The 22,202-nt window shown below is 44.2% G+C and overlaps 1 protein-coding gene and 1 long non-coding RNA gene across 14 annotated transcripts in view; one reads left to right on the top strand and one right to left on the bottom strand.

Moving 5' to 3' along the window:
- The window catches only part of LOC103550704 (protocadherin gamma-C4), a 172,275-nt gene that overhangs the window by 108,054 nt on the left and 42,019 nt on the right, over positions 1 to 22,202 (bottom strand). Inside the window, exons 1-2 of one of the 13 annotated variants that reach the window (XM_008519698.2) lie at positions 19,376 to 22,084; positions 15,061 to 16,617 (exon numbers count right to left, since the gene is read on the bottom strand). The exons of 8 other annotated variants lie outside the window; for them this stretch is intronic. In XM_008519698.2, the coding sequence (XP_008517920.2) occupies positions 16,501 to 16,617; positions 19,376 to 21,982 (2,724 nt within the window). In that variant the 5' untranslated portion in view covers positions 21,983 to 22,084 and the 3' untranslated portion in view covers positions 15,061 to 16,500. Of the gene's footprint in view, positions 1 to 2,484; positions 8,300 to 10,121; positions 12,774 to 13,642; positions 16,618 to 19,375; positions 22,085 to 22,202 lie in introns of those variants that run through there. 4 more of the 13 variants (XM_070570563.1, XM_070570581.1, XM_070570573.1 and 1 more) reach the window with 4 other exon arrangements.
- LOC103550701 (uncharacterized) lies at positions 14,577 to 16,515 on the top strand. Its single transcript, XR_011525529.1, has 2 exons — positions 14,577 to 14,857; positions 16,166 to 16,515. It is a non-coding gene; the product is annotated as an uncharacterized lncRNA (long non-coding RNA).

A 22,202-nucleotide genomic window follows, 5' to 3' on the forward strand; every position in this document is an offset into this window, starting at 1 on the left:
TTCCCCACCACCGAGCCCCCGGGCATTTCCTCGCGAATCCTGTAGCGGATCTGCTCCGACAGCGCGGGCCAGAACAAAGACAGCAGGAAGGGAAAGAGCACTGGCCGCCTCTCAGCCCAGCCGTTCTCCCCAGCGCCGCTCCCCATCCCTCTTGCTCCCCTCAGCTGGCTCACCAGACCTGGAGACGCAGGATTACAAATAAGCTCAGTGCTGCAGATGTCCGGAGCTCCGAATAGGCTTTATTTCCTGCGTGGTGGTCAGGGTTTCTCCTTTTCCAGAAGAGGAAGCGGTGTAAAGGCTGGCGCTAGGGAGTCTGAGATGGGGAAAGTGCGCTGCGGCTGCGCGAGATCACTGGCTCCAAGCTCTCCACTTTGGCCAACAGCGGCGCCCAGAGTCCGCACTGGGAAACTGCAGCCTCTGCTGCTTCAGTTTTACCAGCTAGGATAGTCACAATAGCGTGCCTAACTGAACGAGCCATTTTTATACGTCTATATACTTAGTAACATTTAATTTGTACTATTAGAAGCGTCCTTATCCCAACTTCCCATGTTTTTAGAGAAATCACGTATATTTAATACATACACATCTCTCTGTTGACATAATCATTTCCCAATCTTCAAATCTGCACTTGTAATAGAAAGATGACTATAACACAAACGTGGCCTAAACTATCTCAGAGTATAGTAATTTTGAATACTTATTAATTAGCAACATATTGGATAAAGTTTATCCCTCTTTCTTTGTTCCTTTTTTTCTTGTTTTTATTTTTTGGATAACTTTATGCTGATTCATTTCTATTTTTTCAGAAAGCACCAGTAATGCTGAAATTATGTCTTTAAAAGGGTACAATTAATACTTCCAAACTTTAGTCTTTCTTCCAAAATAGTTTCAGTGATTTCTTTATGGTAACGTTACCTGATTTTCACTTCCAATAGCTCAGTTAATGAAATGACGTAGCCAGAAAAAAGTAAGCCTATCCCTCTCCTTCTCATTGCACAATTATTTTCGTTACAAAATGTAGCACCAGTCTTCAAAGTTACCAGGTGGATAATATTTTGCTTTGCACTACAGAGTCACTCACTGCCACCCACTGCGCTGAGGCACTGGCTCTTCTGCACTTATGTAATATCCCATAACAACCTCAACTGAAGGAAACAGTCCCTACAAAGCTTACCTGCAACATCTCATTGAGTTTAGTAATGATTTCTCCCCTTTGTTTAAAAATATTTTAAAGCATCTAATAAATTTGGTCAGGAGATTTTCTTTTTTGAAATACCTGACAACCACATTTCTGTCTCACAAAGTGTCAGTAACATTGTCTCCTCCCCCAGTGATTGCACATCTGAACACTGCAGAATATATGAAATATACTCCCGCACTGTTGCACAGCCCTTTATATCCAAAATACCACCAAACACAACACTATGCTAGGAAAAACGCTGTTTTAATTAACTGTCAATGGTCCCAGTAAACAAGATTACCTTGTCATCAACTTCTTCCAGATGCTAATCAATTGAGGTGTTGGGCTTTACTGAAATGTCACACAAAGGGTAGAGAAGTAGTTAATAATAGTTTGGTTATTTCTAACCGAATTTTTCAGCAGATCCAATGAGTTAAGTAGACTACTGGTCTAGGACTTGAGTATATGAAATGATTGTTTCATAAAGCCAGCATCCTCAGTATCCCACTTGAAGAGCCCACAGACACACTTCACATGGCTGTACCACTAAAACAGCAGATAGGAATTTTGTGTCAAAACATTTAATTGCCTATTTCAAAAATGCCACTTATAACACTTGAAATGACATTTTATTAGATGTCATATTTTATTGGTTTTGGACAATGACCTATAGTGTGGCTTTAGACTCCATGACTGTCATTGACATAGATCTTAGTAAGGCTTGAGTCACCCATTTCATTCTTTAGGCATCAGCATGACCTTCCACTAGGATCTGACTTTAATATATTATTATGCTTTAAGTAGGTTGGGAAGCCACTGAGATTTTCAAGGCTACCAAGCTGAGGTACATAGAGGCAGAAGCAGGACACGGAAAAAGTCTTCACACAAACAAAATCTTGAAGCACCTTTTATAAATCTGATCTAAAGAGAATCCTGAGAAGTAGGGTGAGGTATATTTTCTTCTTTTTAGCCTAGTGCAATGAGAAAGACATAACAATTCATTCTCATTTATAAAATACACAAATTAAGAACACCAAGTGGAAAATAGGTGAGAGGTATTAAATGTGATAGTCCACTTATTCACAATCCTGTCCCTAGGCTTTCACTATGGAAGTGATACCAGAACCTATGTCAATAAGTGTTCCATGTTAAAGTATTGCCACTGAAAGAAACATTAAACTTGCTTTACCTCTTTAAAGTTTTTTCACCCTATCTTCAAAACACCTGTTTCACAAAACGATAAAGAAATTTACACAAAATATAAATCCTCAACAATATAAAGATAAATGAAAGACTGAACGCACCTGAATACTTTGGGCTTCATCCGTACATTGCTGAAAATCTATGGATGTTAACAAGGGATCCTTTTTCTCACAGCTCTCCTGGCTGAGGAGCGTGTCCGCGTAGTTGGGCTGGGGGAAGATCAGGTGACTCTTCCGCGAGTCCGCGGTGAGGGAGACCTCATGGGAATAGGTCTGCAGGAAAGCACGCACCCCATCCACACCCACAAAGTGTGAGGCGGGCACTCCCCCCAACCCGCTTCCTGAAGCCTGAAGCAGGCGAGACTTGTGCCAGCGCCGCACTCTGAGCACCAGCAGGACTATGACAAAGGCGAGGAAGATGCAGGAGACTGCTGCCACTGCCACCACCAGGTACAGTGTGAGATCTGAATCATCAGAGTTGGCAGGGGTCCTGATGCTGCCCAGGTCAGCCAGCACATCAGGGATGCTGTCAGCCACGGCCACGGTGAGAGTGACAGTGGCTGAGAGTGGGGGCTGACCGTGGTCCTGGACCACTACCACCAGGCTCTGCTTGAGTGCATCTCTGTCCAGAAGGGCCCGCGCTGTGCGCACCTCTCCCGTGTGCAACCCCACCGTGAAGAGCCCTGGCTCGCTGGCCTTGAGCAGGCGGTAGGACAGCCAAGCGTTCTGGCCTGAGTCTCTGTCCACTGCCACCACTTTTGTCACCAGGTAGCCAGGCTCTGCAGAGCGGGGTGCCAGCTCGACACCAGTGGAACCGTCTGTGGGAAGTGAGGGGTACAGGATCTCTGGTGGGTTGTCATTCTGGTCAAGCACGAATATGCTCAGTGACATATTGCTGCTGAGTGGTGGGTCCCCACTGTCATGGGCAGTCACTCTCAATTGCAGGTCACGGAACTGCTCATAGTCAAAGGAATGCAACGCATACAGGACGCCAGTGTCAGAATTGATGGAGACGTAGGAGGAAATGGACACATCCTGGAGAGTGTCTTCTGACAGGGAGTAAGTGACATGGGCATTCTCATCGCTATCGGGGTCGTGCGCAGTCACGGAGAAGATGGAGGCACCTCTGGGGTTGTTCTCAGGGATGAAGACAGAGTAGGAAGAGTGGGGGAAGGCAGGTGGGTTGTCATTGGTGTCTGCCACATTCACCAAGATGTGAGTTTCCGTGGACAAGGGTGGGGTCCCTCCATCTGTGGCTTTCAGCGTGATGTTATACACAGAGAGTTTTTCCCGGTCTAGGTTTTCAGCTGTCACCAATCTATAATAATTGTCTATTGATCTTTCTAATTTAAAAGGCAGATTTTCTGAAATAGTGCAGGTCACCTCACCATTCTTTCCGGAATCTCGGTCTTGAAGGTAGAAAAGAGCAATTACAGTTCCAGGAGGAGTGTCTTCAGGGATTGAGCTGCTTACAGATGTGACAGTTACTTCTGGAGCATTGTCATTCACATCTAAAATTGTGATCAGTACTTTAGCCCTTGTCATACTACCAGGACCGTCCTGAGCCTGAACTTCCATTTCATAGTAGCCGGAGTCTTCATAATCTAGACCTTCTAAAGTTGATAATTCTCCTGTATGGGAATTCAGTTGGAATATCTGTAGAATTTTCTGAGTTATTTTCCGAAAAGAATATGTCACTTCCCCATTCACTCCCTCGTCCAGGTCGGTGGCGTTTACAGCTAGCAGTCTTGTGCCCACCGGCACATTTTCAGGGACAGTTACTTGGTACTGAGGCAAAAAGAAGACTGGTGCATGATCATTAACGTCCACCACTGTCACTCGGATGCGGGCGGTGCCTGATCGGGGAGGGCTGCCGCCGTCAGAGGCTGTGAGGAGGAGGTGGTGAACCGCCTCTTCCTCCCGGTCCAGCACCCGGTCCAGCACTAATTCGGGATATTTAGTTCCATCGTCTCCAGTTTGCACAACCAGGGAGAAGTGGCGATTGGGGTTGAGCTGGTAGCTCTGGAGGGAGTTCGTGCCCACATCCGGATCCCTAGCTTCATTTAACGGAAACCGCACGCCAGGAGCTGTATTCTCCACTATTTTTACATTCATTTCTTCTGTCAAGAATCTAGGAGCGTTGTCATTAACATCCATTATTTCCACCTGTATAGGGTAAAGATTCATTTTATCTTCCATCAGAATGTTCAAGTTCACCAAACACCGCGCGCTCTGAGCGCAGAGCTCCTCCCGGTCTATTCTGCCCGTGGTGACCAAGCTGCCGCTTCGGGGGTTCAGAGCAAAGAGCTGCGTCCTACCTCTGGAGACGATGCGGACTCCACGCCCCGCCAGTTCCTGGGGCTGCAGCCCCAGATCCGTGGCGATATTACCCACAAAAGACCCTTTGTCTGTCTCCTCCAGCACGGAGTAGAGAATATGTCCCGTCCAAGCTTCTTTCCAGGTCCCCAGGAGGATGGAGAGCAGGAAGAATCCTCTGTAGTCCCCGTCCCTCTGCCGAGCCGCCATTGTTGTCCTGCCGATCTTGTTTAGACGCTGGGCTATCTCCCGCTGTGCTTCTGGAGGCCAGCGTGTCCACGTCAAGCCCTCTGTATTCGGAAAAGGAGTCCCAAATCCAGCAGAATAGAGGCCTGAGTTTGATGCAGCTTGGGAGAGGGTTTGGCGTTTCTTTGTGCTGTAAAAGCTCGGTGGTTCTGGCGGATCTTTTGCACAATTTCTTCCCTGGTTGGTGAACAGCGGCGCTCAGAGTCCTTACTAAGTTACTGCACCATACTGAAGCAAAATAACTGATTTTTCAGAAAGTTTTATTTTTCAAAATTCTTCCGTTTATATTTCTTCAATCCATATACCTCTGATATAATTTAAAAACCCATTTTAGAAAACTATGAATTAATGCAACAATGTTCATGGATGGGTGTTTATTAATCCCAGATAATTGCTTTTAAATTCTCTGCTTTGCATCGCAACTTTGAAATGACTCTTGGGCATTGCCTCACATTTTATCGCACATAGAGAAAAATCAGCCGTTGCAGGTTAAAAAGTATGATTTGTTTTAAAAAGATGTGTGTATACATGAGAAAGATGTTATATAGAAATTGTTTACATCAAAGTATAATAAATTTAAATTAATTCAATAATAATGAACACGTACTATGTTCTAGACACCACCATGTAAGACTTAGAGAGTCAAAATTTTCTTTAAAATGTGTAGAGGTAATTCAATAAAGTTTTTGATTGGATGAAACCTTAGAGATGATTTGTCCAATAACTTCATTTTAATGATTTAAAAAATGAGAAGGAATTGCCTTGTCCTTGACCAAATTGCAGTAGAACCAATGCCGGAATACAAATATCCTCACTCCCAGTCTTCTGAGAAGACAAAAGGGAATCATTATTGGCCTTTGTTGATGTTTTACGTGCCAGTAGAGATGAGGTGACAAGCCACACAGCAACAATCAGCTACAGAAGCAACTCATTTTGTACAGAAGGCAGAAATTTGCTGAGATTCTACTGGCTGTGGATTCATAAGAAAATGGATGTTGGCTTGACTGCTTCTTTTCATTATGCAATTAAAATAATCATCCTACCCTATTCCAGAATAATGGAGAAAAGGTGAGTCTCTAGACTGCCTTTGAGCAGGACTGTCCTGAAAGGGTTCTCAGAGGTACTCATTTCTCTGTTGACGTTAATGAAGTAAAACTCAATTGTTGATGGATCTGGGGTTACCCTCAGCCAGCAGAAATAAAACAAAAAGTTCCTTCCACATAGTTGCAGGAGAAAAGAGAGTGACCTATTCGGAAATGAAGACTTGGCAAGAAATAGCCTTGCTTCATAAATTATTTTAAGTCCTGAGGGAGTAGCTAGCAGAAAAGGAACCAGAAGGAACACTGAAAAACAGCTTAGTTGGTTAGAAGTTCCTAACTAATCTATTTCTGCTTTCTGATGGTCTTGCTCCAAAATATAAGGAATACTTTGAACGAAATGCTATTTCAATCTATCAAAATAATTCATAGCCATGTTTGCTTTCACCAAATAGATAAAAGAATTTTTTGTTCAAATGAACCAATACGTGTATCACAGGTTAATTCCATAAACATGAGTTAAATACTATTTGTTTACCAGTAATTTTGAATTTCTTGTTGATGTAAGCAAAATGTATGGTCATTAAAGATCATGAGTACTTGGAGACATTTCAAACAAAATTTTCATGTCTTGGTATTACGGCTCCCAATGTTGTGATCTTTTCCTGTCTGATACTTCAAAATTCATAGAGTCATCTCACATTTGTTTCTCTTTTTTTTTTTTGGTGAGGAAGATTTGCCTTGAGCTAACATCCATTGCCAGTCTTCCTCTATTTATTTTTTTGCTTGAGGAAGATTAGTTCTGAGCTATATCTGTGCCAGTCTTCCTCCATTTTGTATGTGGGATGCTCCACAGCATGGCTGATGAGTGGAGTAGGTCCACACCTGGATCCGAACCCATGAACCTGGGCCATCAAATCAGAAGGTGCAAAACTTTAACCTCTTGGCCAAGGGCCGGCCCTCATGTTTGTTTCTTATTCTACTATTAAAATGTGTGAATTAACTTATTACTTCTGAGTATCTTCTTTGGAGCTAAATAAATAAGATCTAGATAAATGAGATTATAGACATACTCTGAACATAAAGCATACTTTCAGGAGTAAATGGCTGCATTATCTCTAGTAATCAAGTTTTCTAAGTTATTCTACAACACAAAATTAAATATTAAAGAACTCTACTAGGCCACCAAGATATGTTTAAATATAACATAAGAGTACTATAGAAAATTGGAATAATTTTATAGCTTTAAAGGGAGTATGTCATTATTGATTGAGTTATTGGGAAGAATCTTGACCTTCTTTCATTTACTTGCATAAAAAAAATTCTACGTAAAGTCCAATTGACTTCCCAGGCATTAAGTTATTATCCTCTCACCTTTCTTTATGGAACTTTTTTCTATTGAAGAACATTTGTTTGGAGTTCTGTTTAGGTTTTCCTTCCCAGGCAAAGATGTAGGTATTTAACAATGATTCTCCCTGAGATTTTACTCCTTCCCCTTTGACAACTACCACCTTAACAGACGTTTGATCAGAAATGGGCGGTTTTTCACAGATGATAAAATAGCCTAATAATTTGGTAGATTTTTCCCTAATGCTCCAAAATTCACTATATGCTCAAAATCTCCTATCTTATTAACTTATTAACAATCTTATTAACTGCCTATCTTATTAATGATGATCTGTATGTTATGTAAAGAGCCTCATTTAGTCAGAATTTAGCCAATGTCCATGATTGCCAGGATTGAACACTTGGTCAGCCCACATAAATGAATGACTATTGTGGGAGTAGTATCTGATAGATTTTCTGCCAGTGAAATATTTTATTTGTCTAAATGAAATGGTCACAGGTAACCAGATAAGAGAATAAAATAAACCAGTCTACTATCCATGAGGTTTGCTTATAACAATGGAAGTTCAAGATGTAGTTTAAATCATCCAGAATTGGTGATATAATAAAATAGCACCCAGACTCTCAGAGTGTAGGAAACAAATAATATTTGTATAAGAGGCCATCTGACTCCCAGGACCAATACCAAAGATTCAAGTTCTTTAGAATTGTTATTTACTATTAAATTCTGATTAAAACCATGAAAGAATTATATGAAAATGTCAAAACAAATAAGATTTGAAAATGTGTATGATTAGAATCTCTTAGTCATTTACACTTGGAATCTTAAAAGAAATAATTCTGTAATAATTGCTGAAATGTAAATACCACAATATTGATTTAGAAAAACACGTATTACCCTTAGTAGCTAAAGATGTCGACTCAATATTATCTTAATGAAGACTGACCATTTGAGGTTACAGAGGAGGTTCTCATTCATTTTCAAGATACCTTCTCAATTATTTATTTTACACATGCATACTAAATTTAGATGCAAAAGTAGTCAATCCACTGTCTTATGAGGTCATAGAATCCTCCAGCTCAGGACTGGGAAAGATCTTGGGTATCATGTAGTTCAACAACTCATCAAATTATATTATTCTCTGTATTCCATTAATTCCAGGGCCATCAAGTTACTTTTGAAGAGTGCCAATAATAGAATCTCCTACCTCCTTAGGAATCCATTTTCTGTTGGAACAACTTTGGCAAATCAAAACTTTGCTTTTTTTCAACTAACAAACCATAGTTTCATTCACACCTTTGGGCCAGGATGAATTCGGCTAATCATTCTTCTAAATTACAACCCTCTTTTCATAAATATTTGAATAGAGTTCCTACATCACAGAAACCTTATTTAATCTGGGTTAAATATGCTAAATTTCAAAAATTCTTATTTGAACACTATTAACCTTCATTTTCCCATTCACTAGGCAGTCGTCTATCTTTAGAGACATATCCTGTAGGCACAGACACTAAGGAGCATACTTTAAAATTCATTTTCATTTTTAAATACTATTAGGCAAACATTGCAGAAGACATCGTAGTAGGGATACAGCATCAGGTGCTTATATTTATTTGTTAACAATCCAATAATTATAATAATGGTTATGTCAACAAATATTTCTTCACTATAGTGCTTTATAGTTTGAAAAAACATTTTTTTTTTGAAGATTGGCACCTGAGCTAACATCTGTTGCCAGTCTTCTTTTTCTCCTTCTCCTTCTTCTCCCCAAAGTCCCCTGGTACATAGATGTATATTCTAGCTGTAGCTCCTTCTGGCTGTGCTATGTGGGATGCCACCTCAGTGTGGCCTGATGAGAGGCGCCATGTCTGTGCCCAGGATCCAAACCAGTGAAACCCTGGGCCACCAAAGCGGAGCATGTGAACTTAACTACTTGGCCATTGGGCGGGCCCCTGAAAAAATTTTTATAAAATTATTTTTGTTTTCCAGAATTTGTGTGAGATAGATAAGACAAGTCTGTTTTTTTCTTTTGCTGAGGAAGATTCACCCTGAGCTAACATCCACTGATCATCTTCCTCTTTTTGTATGTGAGCTGGCACCACAGAAGGCCACTGACAGACAAGTGGTGTAGGTCTGTATCAGGGAACCAAACCCAGGCCACTGAAGTGGAGTGCATTGAACTTAACCACTAGACCACCAGGGCCAGCCTTCAATTTAAATTTGAAGACTATAGATATTGTGACTGGTTCGAGACGAATACCAGATAATTCCAGGAATATTATTCAGGTCTTGTAATACCAAATATCATGTCTTCCCTGGTACAGACATCAACAATTACTCTCGTCTTTTATAAAAGTAATTTTTGATTCCTAAGTAAGAAAGGGGGGAAATCTCTCTCGCAGATCTCCACCATTTTAGAAAACACTTGCTAGTAATTAACATTGGGGAAAAAAATAAGATCTTGATATTTTCTAACAGAGGCTGCAATTCAGTTTTTTTCACATTAGAAAAAGAGTTTCAGAAATGTCACATAATAGAAAAAATAAGAAACCTAAGAAATGAGATGTACGCAACCTAAGGGACAAAGAGCTTGCCAAGAGGAGAAAAGTAAAGAAAATCTAGGGCATATGTGATCAAGATTCATTTCGTAAAATTCAAGAAAACTAAGCTTTAATAGAATTCTATTGATATAAAAGAAAAACCTTCTTAAAATTACTATTCACTGAAAAGACTGAGAAAACTAAGCACTGATCAAAGAGAACTTTAAAACCAATAAAAGAATCAAACCTCACCTGAACAAGGGAGTCTCCCTCTTTACAAAAACCTGAATCTTCCTGAGTCAGAAGAGGCTCGCTTTTCTCACAGCTCTCCTGGCTGAGAAGCGTGTCCGCGTAGTTGGGCTGGGGGAAGATCAGGTGACTCTTCCGCGAGTCCGCGGTGAGGGAGACCTCGTGGGAATAGGTCTGCAGGAAAGCGCGCACCCCGTCCACGCCCACGAAGTGCGAGGCGGGCACGCCCACCAACGCGCCTCCTGAAGCCTGGAGCAGGCGTAACGTGTGCCAGCGCCGCAGTCTGAGGGCCAGCAACACAATGACAAAGGCAAGGAAGACGCAGGAGACCACAGCCACTGCCACCACCAAGTACAGCGTGAGGCCTGAGGCATCAGAGTTGTTCTGGACCTCTAGGCTGCCCAGATCAGCCAGGACATCTGGGATGCTGTCAGCCACAGCCACGGTGAGAGTCACAGTGGCTGAGAGGGGGGGCTGGCCATGGTCCTGGACGGCCACCACCAGGCTCTGCTTGAGTGCGTCTCTGTCCAGAAGGGCCCGTGCCGTGCGCACCTCACCCGTGTGCAGCCCCACGGTGAAAAGCCCTGGCTCACTGGCCTTGAGCAGGCGGTAGGACAGCCAGGCGTTCTGGCCTGAGTCTCTGTCCACTGCCACCACTTTCGTCACCAGGTAGCCAGGCTCTGCAGAGCGAGGTGCCAGCTCCACGCCTGTGGAACCGTCAGTGGGGAGTGAGGGGTACAGGATCTCTGGTGGGTTGTCATTCTGGTCAAGCACGAATATGCTCAGTGACACGTTGCTGCTGAGTGGTGGGTCCCCACCGTCATGTGCAATCACTCTCAGTTGCAGATCACGGAACTGTTCATAGTCGAAGGAGTGCAGTGCATACAGGATGCCTGTGTCAGAGTTGATGGAAACATAGGAGGATAGAGGCACACCCTGGATGGTGTCTTCAGGCAGTGAGTAGGTGACCCGTGCATTCTCATCACTGTCGGGGTCGTGTGCAGTCAGAGAGAAGATGGAGGCACCTCTGGGGTTGTTCTCAGGGACATAGACAGAGTAGGAGGAGTGGGGAAAGGCCGGTGGGTTGTCGTTGGTATCTGCCACATCTAGGGAGATGAGCATTTCTGTAGACAGAGGTGGCATTCCTTTGTCTGTGGCTGTCACAGTGATGTTGTACAAGGATACTTGTTCTCGATCTAGTTCTATATTGGTCACTAGTCGATAATAATTGTCTACTGATTTTTCCAATTCAAATGGCAGATTTCCCGAGATGGAACATGTTACCAGGCCATTCAGCCCTGAATCTCGATCATATACTTGAAAAAGAGCGATTACTGTTCCTGGAGGCACACTTTCAGCAACTGATCTGCTTCCAGATGTTACTACCACTTCTGGTACATTATCGTTCACATCCAAGATAGTTACTAAGACTTTTGCTCTGTCTTGTAGACCTGGCCCATCCCGGGCTTCAACATCCAGCTCATAAAAGCTCGAGTCCTCATAGTCTAGATTTGCGGAAGTTGATATTTCTCCAGTCAAAGCATTCAAGCAGAAAATCTTGGAGATCTTTTCTGTTATCCTCACGAAGGAATATGTTATTTCTGCGTAGATTCCTTCATCCTGGTCGGTGGCATTTACCGACAACACTGGCGTACCTACTGGCAGATTTTCAGGAACACTCACACGGTAAATAGGCTGAGTAAACACTGGAGGATTGTCATTCGCATCTAGGACAGTCACCAGAATTCGTGCCATGCTTGAGCGGACAGGGTCACCGCCATCCATGGCAGTAAGGACCAGGTGGTGAATGGCCTCTCTTTCCCGGTCCAGGGCATGTTCCAGCACCAGCTCCGGATATTTGGGCCCATCGGCTTTGCTCAGCACATTCACTGAGAAGTGACTATTCCCGCTGAGCTTGAAGCCCTGAAGAGAGTTCATTCCCACATCTGGGTCATAGACCTCCATTAGTGGAAAACGAGAGGATGGGGCTGCGTTTTCGGAAATCTTCACTTCCAATTCTTCCCTTAAGAATCGGGGTGTATTGTCATTAATGTCCATTATTTCCACTTCTATGGGATAAAGATTCAGTTTATCCTCAAGGAGGATGTTAAAACTCACCAGGCACCGCGCGCTCTGAGCGCAAAGCTCCTCCCGGTCTATCCTGTCAGCGGTGATCAAGCTGCCGCTTCGCGGATTCAGAGCGAAAAGCTGCGTCCTATCTCTGGAGACAATGCGGAGTCCGCGCTCCGCCAGCTCCCGGGGCTCCAGCCCGAGATCCTTGGCAATGTTGCCTACGAAGGAGCCTTTGTTCAGCTCCTCAGGAATGGAGTAACGGATCGGTCCAGCCCCGGCCCCCGACAACGTCTCCAGGAGCATGAAGAGCACGACTAACCCGCGGCGGTGCTGGCGCCTTTGCAGCGCCGCCATTATTCGCTTGTTATGGACTTACCTGGATTGTGAATAGGGGGAACAAGTTCGCATCACTTTGGGGCTTCTCAGAATTAGAAGTCAAGGTCCATAAACAAGCAGAGATAAGATGCGAAGCATTTTAGGTCAGAATTTCTGCGCAGCTGGAGAGCTTTCGTGTCTAGTCTGCTTTGTGCTTGGAGGATCAAACTCGAGTTCTCATTGCTTTCCTTACCCGGGTTAGTGAACAGCGACGCTTAGAGTCCTAACTTAATATTGCACTGTTTTGTGAAACCATCATACGTAGGATCTTATTTCTGCTAAATCTGCATAGATAACACACATAATATTTCTCTCCCCAAGAATGAGAAGCATTTGGAAGAATAAAAGAGGTGTTTTGAATAATTTTATATGTCCCCTGGGATTTACCATTCATTTTTGTGACAATATCTTTTAGGGCCTTGGATAACAGAAATAATATTACACTTTTCTGTGAATCTTGAATTATCACACTTCATCATCATTTATATTTGTCCTATTTTCAACAAGGGCACCAATCACCCATATATTTGGAACCAATCCACTAGTGCCAGTTACAAGTGTCACCATAGTTAGATGTGATTATTTTTATTAACATATAAAGAACTGCCCTAATTTGGTAAGTATTTGTGTATACTTTTAAAAACATGCAAAAGAAGTGAAAATATATAGGCTACAATGAAAACATTTTTATATTTATATTATATGTAATAGTTTAGGATTGACTGCATTGAAAGCAAGTAAATCACTTAATTGTCTAGATTTGCGCTTAATTATATATAGATAATATGTCTCACAATGAGAGTGTGACATACTAATGTATTAAAAACGTTTCAGGGTATATTTCCTTTAGGATTAAAAAATTTCAAGACCATCACAACATGACTTTCTATAAAAGAACAACTGCAACATAGGTAAGCGATCAAAGAATTTTTAACACCCCTCCATTCTATACCCAGAAAAAGTCAATAAAAACCAATAAAATCAGGGCATTTTTGGCCTGTATACTTTTTCCCTCTAAGATAATGAATTGAAACCTATTCATACTCAAGGGAGGAAAGAGTTTTGAAGTAACTCACCTGTTGCAAATTGACTGAATTAGAAGTCATTTGGGGATTGTCATTAATGGTACTTTCAAACCAGGAGGTTTCATTACACAGAAGATCTTGTGCTGGAGCATTTTCAGGCTTTATATTGCGAAATTTAAACTCAGTCTTTGAGGAATGAGAGGCAGCACATAGATTGTAGGAATAGGGCAAAGTCCCTTGGCTAAAGTTGGGGAGAACTTCAGGTTCCGTCTTGGAGCAGACACCAGGCTGAAAGCAGCCCCAGGCGGCGGGGCTGGAGGAGCGTCGCAGGCGCAGGGCAATGGCCAGAATCACCGCGAGCAGGAAGAGCACGGAGATCAAGGCCAAGGCCACCACCAGGTAAAACTGCAGCTCAGCCTGGGGCTCAGAGGGTGCAGGATGGTCGCCGAGGTCCGGCAGTGCCTCTTGTAGGCTGTCTGCGAAGACCAGGAGCAGCGTGGCGGTGGCCGAGAGGGGCGGCTGTCCCCCGTCCCGCACGGCGACCAGCAGGCGCTGGCGGGCCGCGTCCCTGTCGCCCAAAGCACGCGCCGTGCGCACCTCGCCCGTGCGCAGCCCCAGGCTGAAGAGTCCGGGCTCGCTGGCCTGCAGCACGTGGTAGGACAGCCAGGCGTTGTGTCCCGAGTCGGCGTCCACCGCCACCACCTTGGTGACCAGGTAGCCGGGCTGCGCGGCGCGCGGCACCGTGTCGAAGAGCGCCGAGCCGTCGGGCCCCAGCGCCGGGTACAGCACCCTTGGCGCGTTGTCGTTGCGGTCGCCCACCAGCACGCGCAGGCTCGCGTTGGCGCTGAGCGCCGGCGAGCCCTGGTCGCGGGCCTGCAGCGTCAGCTCGAAGGCGCGCAGCTGCTCGTGGTCGAAGGCGCGCTGCGCGAACACCACCCCGCTCTGCGCGCTCACCGACACGTAGGACGACAGCGCCCGCGGCTCTAGGTCGCTGGCCACGATGGAGTAGGAGACGCGGCCGTTGGGTCCCAGGTCGGGATCCGAGGCCCTGACTTGGGCGATGGAGGCGCCGGGAGGGTTGTTCTCAGCCACGTGGACCACGTAAGAGGCCTGTTGGAAAACTGGAGCGTTGTCGTTGACGTCAGCGATGTTCAAGATGACACTTCTGTTGGAGGAGAGGGGCGGCTTGCCCCTGTCGGTGGCTGTGATGGTGACATTGTACTCTGGAGTCTGCTCTCGATCTAGGGCTCCATCTGTCACCAACTTGTATGTATTTTTTGTGTCTTGAACTATTTTAAATGGGAACTTTCCATTTAGTCGGCATTGGATTTCCCCATTAAATCCAGAATCTAGATCACGTGTTTTGATCAGAGCAACAACAGTCCCTGGCTCAGCATCTTCTTGTATATGTTTAGATTCAGAATCCAGGGTTATTTCAGGAGCATTGTCATTTTCATCCAAAATATCTATTTGTACTTTACAATGGGCAGTGTGACGTCCACCGTCCTTTGCTTCCACCCCAATTGTGTAGCTCTCGCTCTCCTCAAAGTCCAGTCGTTTGCCAGTGGTGAGTTCACCAGTCTTACTGTCCAGCTTGAACAGTTGTCTCACTGCCTTACCGATGTTGATGAAAGCATAGGTGATCTCAGCATTGACGCCCTCATCAGAGTCAGTGGCGATCACTCTTAGCACAGAGGAGCCCACTGGCAGGTTCTCTGGCACACTGACCCTGTACATATCCTGGGTGAACACTGGGGGGTTATCATTTGCATCTGCCACAATTACCCTGATCTGGGTAGTACAGCTTCTGGCCGGCTGGCCCCCATCCACAGCGGTGAGGACCAGGTCGTGGCAGGACTGCTCTTCCCTGTCCAGGAGAGCCTTCACTACCAGTTCTGGGTACCTACTGCCATCTGGGTTCTCCTTCTGGATCAAAGAGAAGTGTGGGTCAGGGCTGAGGTAGTACTGCTGCAGGGAATTGACACCTACATCTGAATCTTGCGCGGATTCCAGGGCAAACGTGGCTCCAGTTGGGGCCAGTTCACTGATTTCCAGCTCGGTGATATTTTGGCTAAAGGTCGGTGGGTTGTCGTTTACATCCTGAATCTCCACATTTATATGAAAAAAGTTCAAAGGCTTTTCAGAGACCATTTCCAATTCCAGAACACACGTCGACTTCTTGCCACAAATCTGTTCTCGGTCTATACGATCGCTCACAAGTAAGTCCCCATTCTCCGTGCTCATTGTAAAGAATTTCTTCTCTGCACTAACCGGCAGGTTCCAAGCAGGCAAATCTCGCACACCAAGCCCCAGATCCTTGGCGAGGTTCCCCACCAGCGAGCCCCTAGCCAGCTCCTCGAGTATAGTGTAGCGGATTTGCTCCGACAGCGCCCGGCTGAACAAAGACAGGAGAAGGAGAAATGGCATTCGCCTCCACCCAGCCGGGCCTTTCAGTCCCAAGCGGTTTCCCATCCCCCCGTCTGCGCCTTTGCCCTTATGATTCCGAAGAGGTGCGATCGCTAAATGATCCTAAGAATTCTCTGAGCAGGAGCGACTCCTTGATTTGTCTTGCAGGCAGATTCTCCGATAGACATCTCCGCGGCAGGGAGCCGGAGAGAGAGTGCACAGTTCTCCGGATTCCGTGGTCCGCTGGGAATTCCTTTGCGTCGGGAGGAGCCGATGCTTCGCTCAGTACTAGCCAACAGCGGCACCCCGCGCCTCGGCTGCAGAACTGCAGTAGCCGGTACTAAATAGCTTTAAACACACAGGTGGCTAGAAGACAACTCTACTGTGTCCTGATAGACTCATTCTTCTCATTTTACAAGGATTTTAACATTTTAAATACTATATCTTCGCTCTGGCTTTCATTTCTTTGAACTTGAACTTTATTCATCCAAATAAAGTGATTTTTACTCATCAAAGAGCAGAAGTACCTCACTGAAGATCTTTATTGACATCGTTGTCCTTTTAGTTTCCATTTTCATAAAATGGTCATAATGACATCTTTCCTGCATATCTTCGTAGAACTGAGGACCAAATAAAATAATACGTAGAAAATGATACAAATGAATGACAGTGTTCGTCGTGGCAGAAAGTGTGATATGAAAATTCTTCAAATATCAGCTTGATATATATTGTTATTCCACTCTATTTCCTTTTCTTCAAACTTATAAAAGTTATAAATCTCATAGCTTTTAGTTTTACCATCTGTTTCACTTTCTTCTCTTATTTTTATTATCTTCTCCCCAAAATAATTGATAGGTAGCAAGGAGATTGGTTGTCCTCATAAAATAAAGGTATGGTAAGAAGCAAGACACTCTTCTCCTTAGTTTCCAAATGTCTACTTTTGATTAAATGACTATGATTAGAAAATCATTCCACTAGTTTTATTTTACACACTACATTACCATTGTCTTTAATTGTACTGTTTTTTTCTCAAGTAGCTTAACAGTGGTGAGTTATTTGGATTTGGGGGGGTGCAGTATGAGTCCTTATAATTATATATTCCAAAGAAAGCAATCTCTGTATCCACTTTTCCTTGGTCTCCAAGTTATTTTCTGATCATCTCAACTCTGTCACTGACACTCTTCCCCTGTCAATAAGCATGTCAATTTCCATGTTTCTGATAGATGTCTTACAGTTTTAATCTATTTCCAAACTAGAAATCTCCATAAAGAAATTGTTTTTTAACCTACATAATACATTGCCATGCTAAAACTTGGCAGGTGTGTAGCAATGCTGAACTCATAGTGCAATAGAATTAGAGCATCTTAAACTGCTCATTGTATCCAGATTCTAGACAGAAACTCAGTGGCATCTCTACTTTATGCAAATGTTAAAAACACTACTGACTCAAGTCTTTGCTCCAAAACAGGACTGAGCAAGTGCTTTTCCACCACTGTGTGAACAGTTCAGTCAGTACAGGAAATTTATCTTTTCAGAGCACATATGGAACAAAAGATTCAAATATTTAAAAGCATATACAGTAGCATATAGTATATACTGTCAGAGTGTGTAGACCAAGCACTTTATCTTGTAAAGTTCAAACTTCTATAGAAGTTTATAGAAGTTTAAAAGATATTTTTCCATTGTATGAAAAACTAACTCTGGATGCATACCCAAATCTATAACCTTTTCTTTAAAAAAAAAAAAGGAAAAATGAGTTTTCATGTAGGAGTGAATGATGTCAGTATCTATATACAGATTCTCTTGTTACTCTTTGGATGCATTCACTATTCAGTGAGTTTGCACATTTTACACTGAAATCAGAATTGTCCATATGTAAATATAATTGGATCCCCTTTAAATAAATGTTTAAAAAATTAAAATCAAGGTTCTAGGTTTTCAAATGTATGAATAAGCCTTTCATGTGGTTGAACAATGTAGCCTACTATCTCATTAATAATACTTTATTGCCATTTCCCCGACTTATTCATACTTTGCAGCTGATGTGCAAGTTGTTGAAAGTACAAAATTTGAAAAATTGGAAAATCTTTTAAAAAGAAGCATCTCAAAATTATCTTCATTTAAACCAGATGCGAAAGATGAATAGGGTAGTTCTTCCATTACACAACACATACTCATGAAATTTGAGACCCATAGACCAGAACTTCATTAAGAAAAATTTAAGATGAGCACATCCCTGAGAAATGAATTTTTAAATTTCAAGTCATTTTTAAGTTGAGTTGATTTTCAAATTACAAATCTTAGACTCTTGTAATAAAGCAGAATTGTACCTACACCTGCAAAAATGCAAGCATTCAGGTAGATATTGATTCTGAAAAGTGAAGGGGCTACCTGTAACAAGAAGATGCCAGGTGTATGGCATATTTGTATTTAATGAATGTAGCAGTATTTTATTCTTTGGAGATTTTTAACTGCATCACAGAATAAACCACAATTCTAAGGCTCCTCACTGATTCTTCTCTCAACAAATACACACGTCCAATAATGACATGGTTCAATCCAAACTTTCCAGATTTCAGAATGTCACAGATATCATCACTATAAGTTTAATTGACTTTTCTGATAGTTATCATGTAGAAGTTTTTCGTATTCTTCCACTGATTTATGCAAATACAATAAATTATTTCCTTATGCAAACAGTAGGTATACTAAAATATCAATGCTGCACAATATTCTCTCCAAAACATATTCAGTATTAGTGTTTAGGCAAATATTCAAAAGAGAACATTACATCTAACAATTTGGACTAATCAAACAACTCTCCTATTAACATAGCAACATTTCGAGCATAAGAAAGTCTTTGGGTAAGGTGATTATGTTTAACCACTTTTTTTTCCCTTCTTCTTCTCCCCAAAGCCCCCCAGTACATAGTTGTATGTTCCAGTTGTAGGTCATCTGGTTGTGGCATGTGGGATGCCACCTCAGCATGGCCTGATGAGCGGTGCCATGTCAGCACCCAAGACCCAAACCGGTGAAACCCTGGGCCGCCAAAGCGGAGCACATGAACTTAACCACTCGGCCACGGGACTGGACCCTAACCATTTTCTTTTAAAGTAGTTGTTTCACTTAAGTCTATGGATATCAGCTAGATTTTCTAAAATATCCACGTGTTAAAAAAGAAGACATTAAACCCAAAATATAATTTGAAAGCAGACGGAGAAACCATCAATTATCATATTAAAGCAAGTTAATCTCTAAATGAAGCAAACAATGATTCACTATTTATATAATTAACAGATTTTGAATGTGGCAGAAAAATGATTGAGGAAACAAAGGAAGAAAATGCTTCAAGCATCCTTATTGAAAAAGAAAACTCACCTGAACAATGCCTAGTTCTTCTTCATTTGCATTTATCTTCTCAGGTATCAGAAGAGGCTCACTTTTCTCACAACTCTCTTCGCTAATGAGCATGTCCGCGTAGTTGGGCTGGGGGAAGATCAGGTGACTCTTCCGCGAGTCCGCAGTGAGGGAGACCTCGTGGGAATAGGTCTGCAGGAAAGCGCGCACCCCGTCCACGCCCAAAAAGTGCGAGGCGGGCACGCCCACCAACCCGCCTCCTGAAGCCTGGAGCAAGCGGGACCTGTGCCAGCGCCGCAGTCTGAGCGCCAGCAGCACGATGACAAAGGCGAGGAAGACGCAGGAGACAGCAGCCACCGCCACCACCAAGTACAGGGTGAGGCTGGAGTTGTCAGGATTGGCTGAGGGCTCCAGGCTTCCCAGGTCCGCGAGGACATCTGGGATGTTGTCAGCAATGGCGACAGTAAGCGTGACGGTGGCTGAGAGAGGGGGCTGGCCATGGTCCTGGACTGCTACCACCAGGCTCTGCTTGAGTGCATCTCTGTCCAGAAGGGCCCGCGCTGTGCGTACCTCACCGGTGTGCAGCCCCACCGTGAAGAGCCCTGGCTCACTGGCCTTGAGCAGGCGGTAGGACAGCCAGGCATTCTGGCCTGAGTCTCTGTCCACTGCTACCACCTTGGTCACTAGGTAGCCAGGCTCTGCAGAGCGAGGTGCCAGCTCCACGCCTGTGGAACCATCAGTGGGGAGCGAGGGGTACAGGATCTCCGGCACGTTGTCATTCTGGTCTAGCACAAATATGCTCAGTGACACATTGCTGCTAAGTGGAGGGTCTCCGCTGTCACTGGCAATCACCCACAGCTGGAGGTCTCCAACCTGCTCATAGTCGAAAGAGCCCAGTGCATAGAGGACACCAGTGTCAGAGTTGATGGAAACATAGGAGGACAAAGGCATTTCCTGAAATGTGTCCTTGGCCAGAGAGTAGGTGACCTGGGCATTGCTGCCACTGTCGGGATCATGGGCAGTTACAGAGAAGATGGAGATGCCTCTGGGGTTGTTTTCTGGGATGTAGGTGGAGTAGCGGGTTTGAGGGAAGATAGGAGGGTTGTCATTGATGTCTGCCACTTTCAGGGAGATGTGGTTTTCTGTAGACAGTGGTGGGTTTCCACGGTCAATGACAGTTACTGTGATGTTATAATCTGAGATCCCTTCTCTGTCCAGGGCTCTCGTTGTCAATAAATGATAGTAATTACCAACTGACTTTTCCAATTTAAAGGGTAAGTTCCTGGGAATAGAACATGCAATCTCTCCATTCTCTCCGGAATCGCCATCATGTACACTAAACAGCGCAATTACGGTTCCAGGAAGACAGTCTTCAGGGACGGAACTGGTGAGAGAAGTGAGGATCACTTCCGGGACATTGTCATTCACGTCCTGTACTGTGACCAGCACCTTAGCGCTGGCAAGAAGAGCACCTCCATCCTGAGCTACCACTTCCATGACATAGAATCTGAATTCTTCATAATCCAGTGATTGCACAGTTGAGATTTCACCCAGGTTGGAATCAAGTTGGAAAGTCTCTGAAATTTTGTCTTCTTCATTGCGAAAAGAGTAGGTCAGTTTCCCGTTTATTCCCTCATCTGGATCCGTGGCGGTTAGTGTGAGCAGCCGAGTGCCCACAGGTATGTTCTCTGGAACACTCACTCTGTACTCCGATTGCGTGAACAGGGGCGCGTTATCGTTTGCGTCAAGGACCATGATGCGGATGTGTGTAGTACCAGAGAGTATGGGGTCTCCGCCGTCTAAAGCTGTGAGGAGGAGGTCGTGAACAGCAACTTTCTCGCGGTCTAAGGGCCGTTCCAGTACCAGCTCCGGGTATTTTTGTCCATCGGTTCCGTTTTTCTCATCCAGAGAGAAGTGCATATTGGAGCTGAGCTGGTAACTCTGGAGGGAATTCACACCCACATCCGCATCTCGAGCGAAGGGAAGCACTAACCGAGTTCCCCTAGCCGCATTTTCATTAACTTTTACTTTTACTTCCTCATCCCGGAAACGCGGGAAGTTATCATTAATATCGATTATTTCTACTTGCACTTCATAAATTTTCATTTTATTCTCAACCAAGATGTTAAAACTCACCAGGCACCGCGCGCTCTGAGCGCAGAGCTCCTCCCGGTCTATCCTGTCCGAGGTGACCAAGCTGCCGCTTCCGGGGTTTAGAGCGAAAAGCTTTGTCCTTCCTCTGGAGACGATGCGGACTCCGTGCTCCGCCAACTGCCGGGGCTCCAGCCCCAGATCCTTGGCGATGTTGCCCACGAAAGAGCCTTTGTCCAGCTCCTCTGGCACTGAATAGCGGATCTGCCCGGCCCCGGCTCCCCACAGTGTCCCCAGGAGCACGAAGAGCGGGAGCAGCTCTCTGCAGACCCAACCCCTCAGTGGTTCCGCCATTGCCTTCTCTCCGACCAGTATTCTCTTAGTTCTGGTTCCAGCCTGCTGTTTCCTTATTTCTTTAAAGCGAAGGGGCACACATTTCCTGGTTGAAATGGAAGAGGGGCGCGGATGGGCTAATTTTCTCAGCAGCTTGTCTGATCTGTGTGTGTTTAGCGCGGGAGGAGCAGAGTCCGGTCGCATCAGCAGCAGCTTCTTTCCCACTTTGGTGAACAGCGACGCTCAGAGTCCTAACCAGTTACTACACCAATTCTGTTTTTATTCCTAAATGTTTAATTATATTTTATTTCTAATAATTTTTCTGTATCCTTAATGTATTACCGTGCGACATTGTTTATATTTAATTAAGATTTAATTCTGAAATAGCAAAGGGCTTCCACAAACCCCTGAGATCAATATATTA

The sequence above is a fragment of the Equus przewalskii genome, chromosome 13 (genome assembly GCF_037783145.1).
Source record: "Equus przewalskii isolate Varuska chromosome 13, EquPr2, whole genome shotgun sequence".
Classification (NCBI taxonomy): Eukaryota; Metazoa; Chordata; class Mammalia; order Perissodactyla; family Equidae; genus Equus; species Equus przewalskii.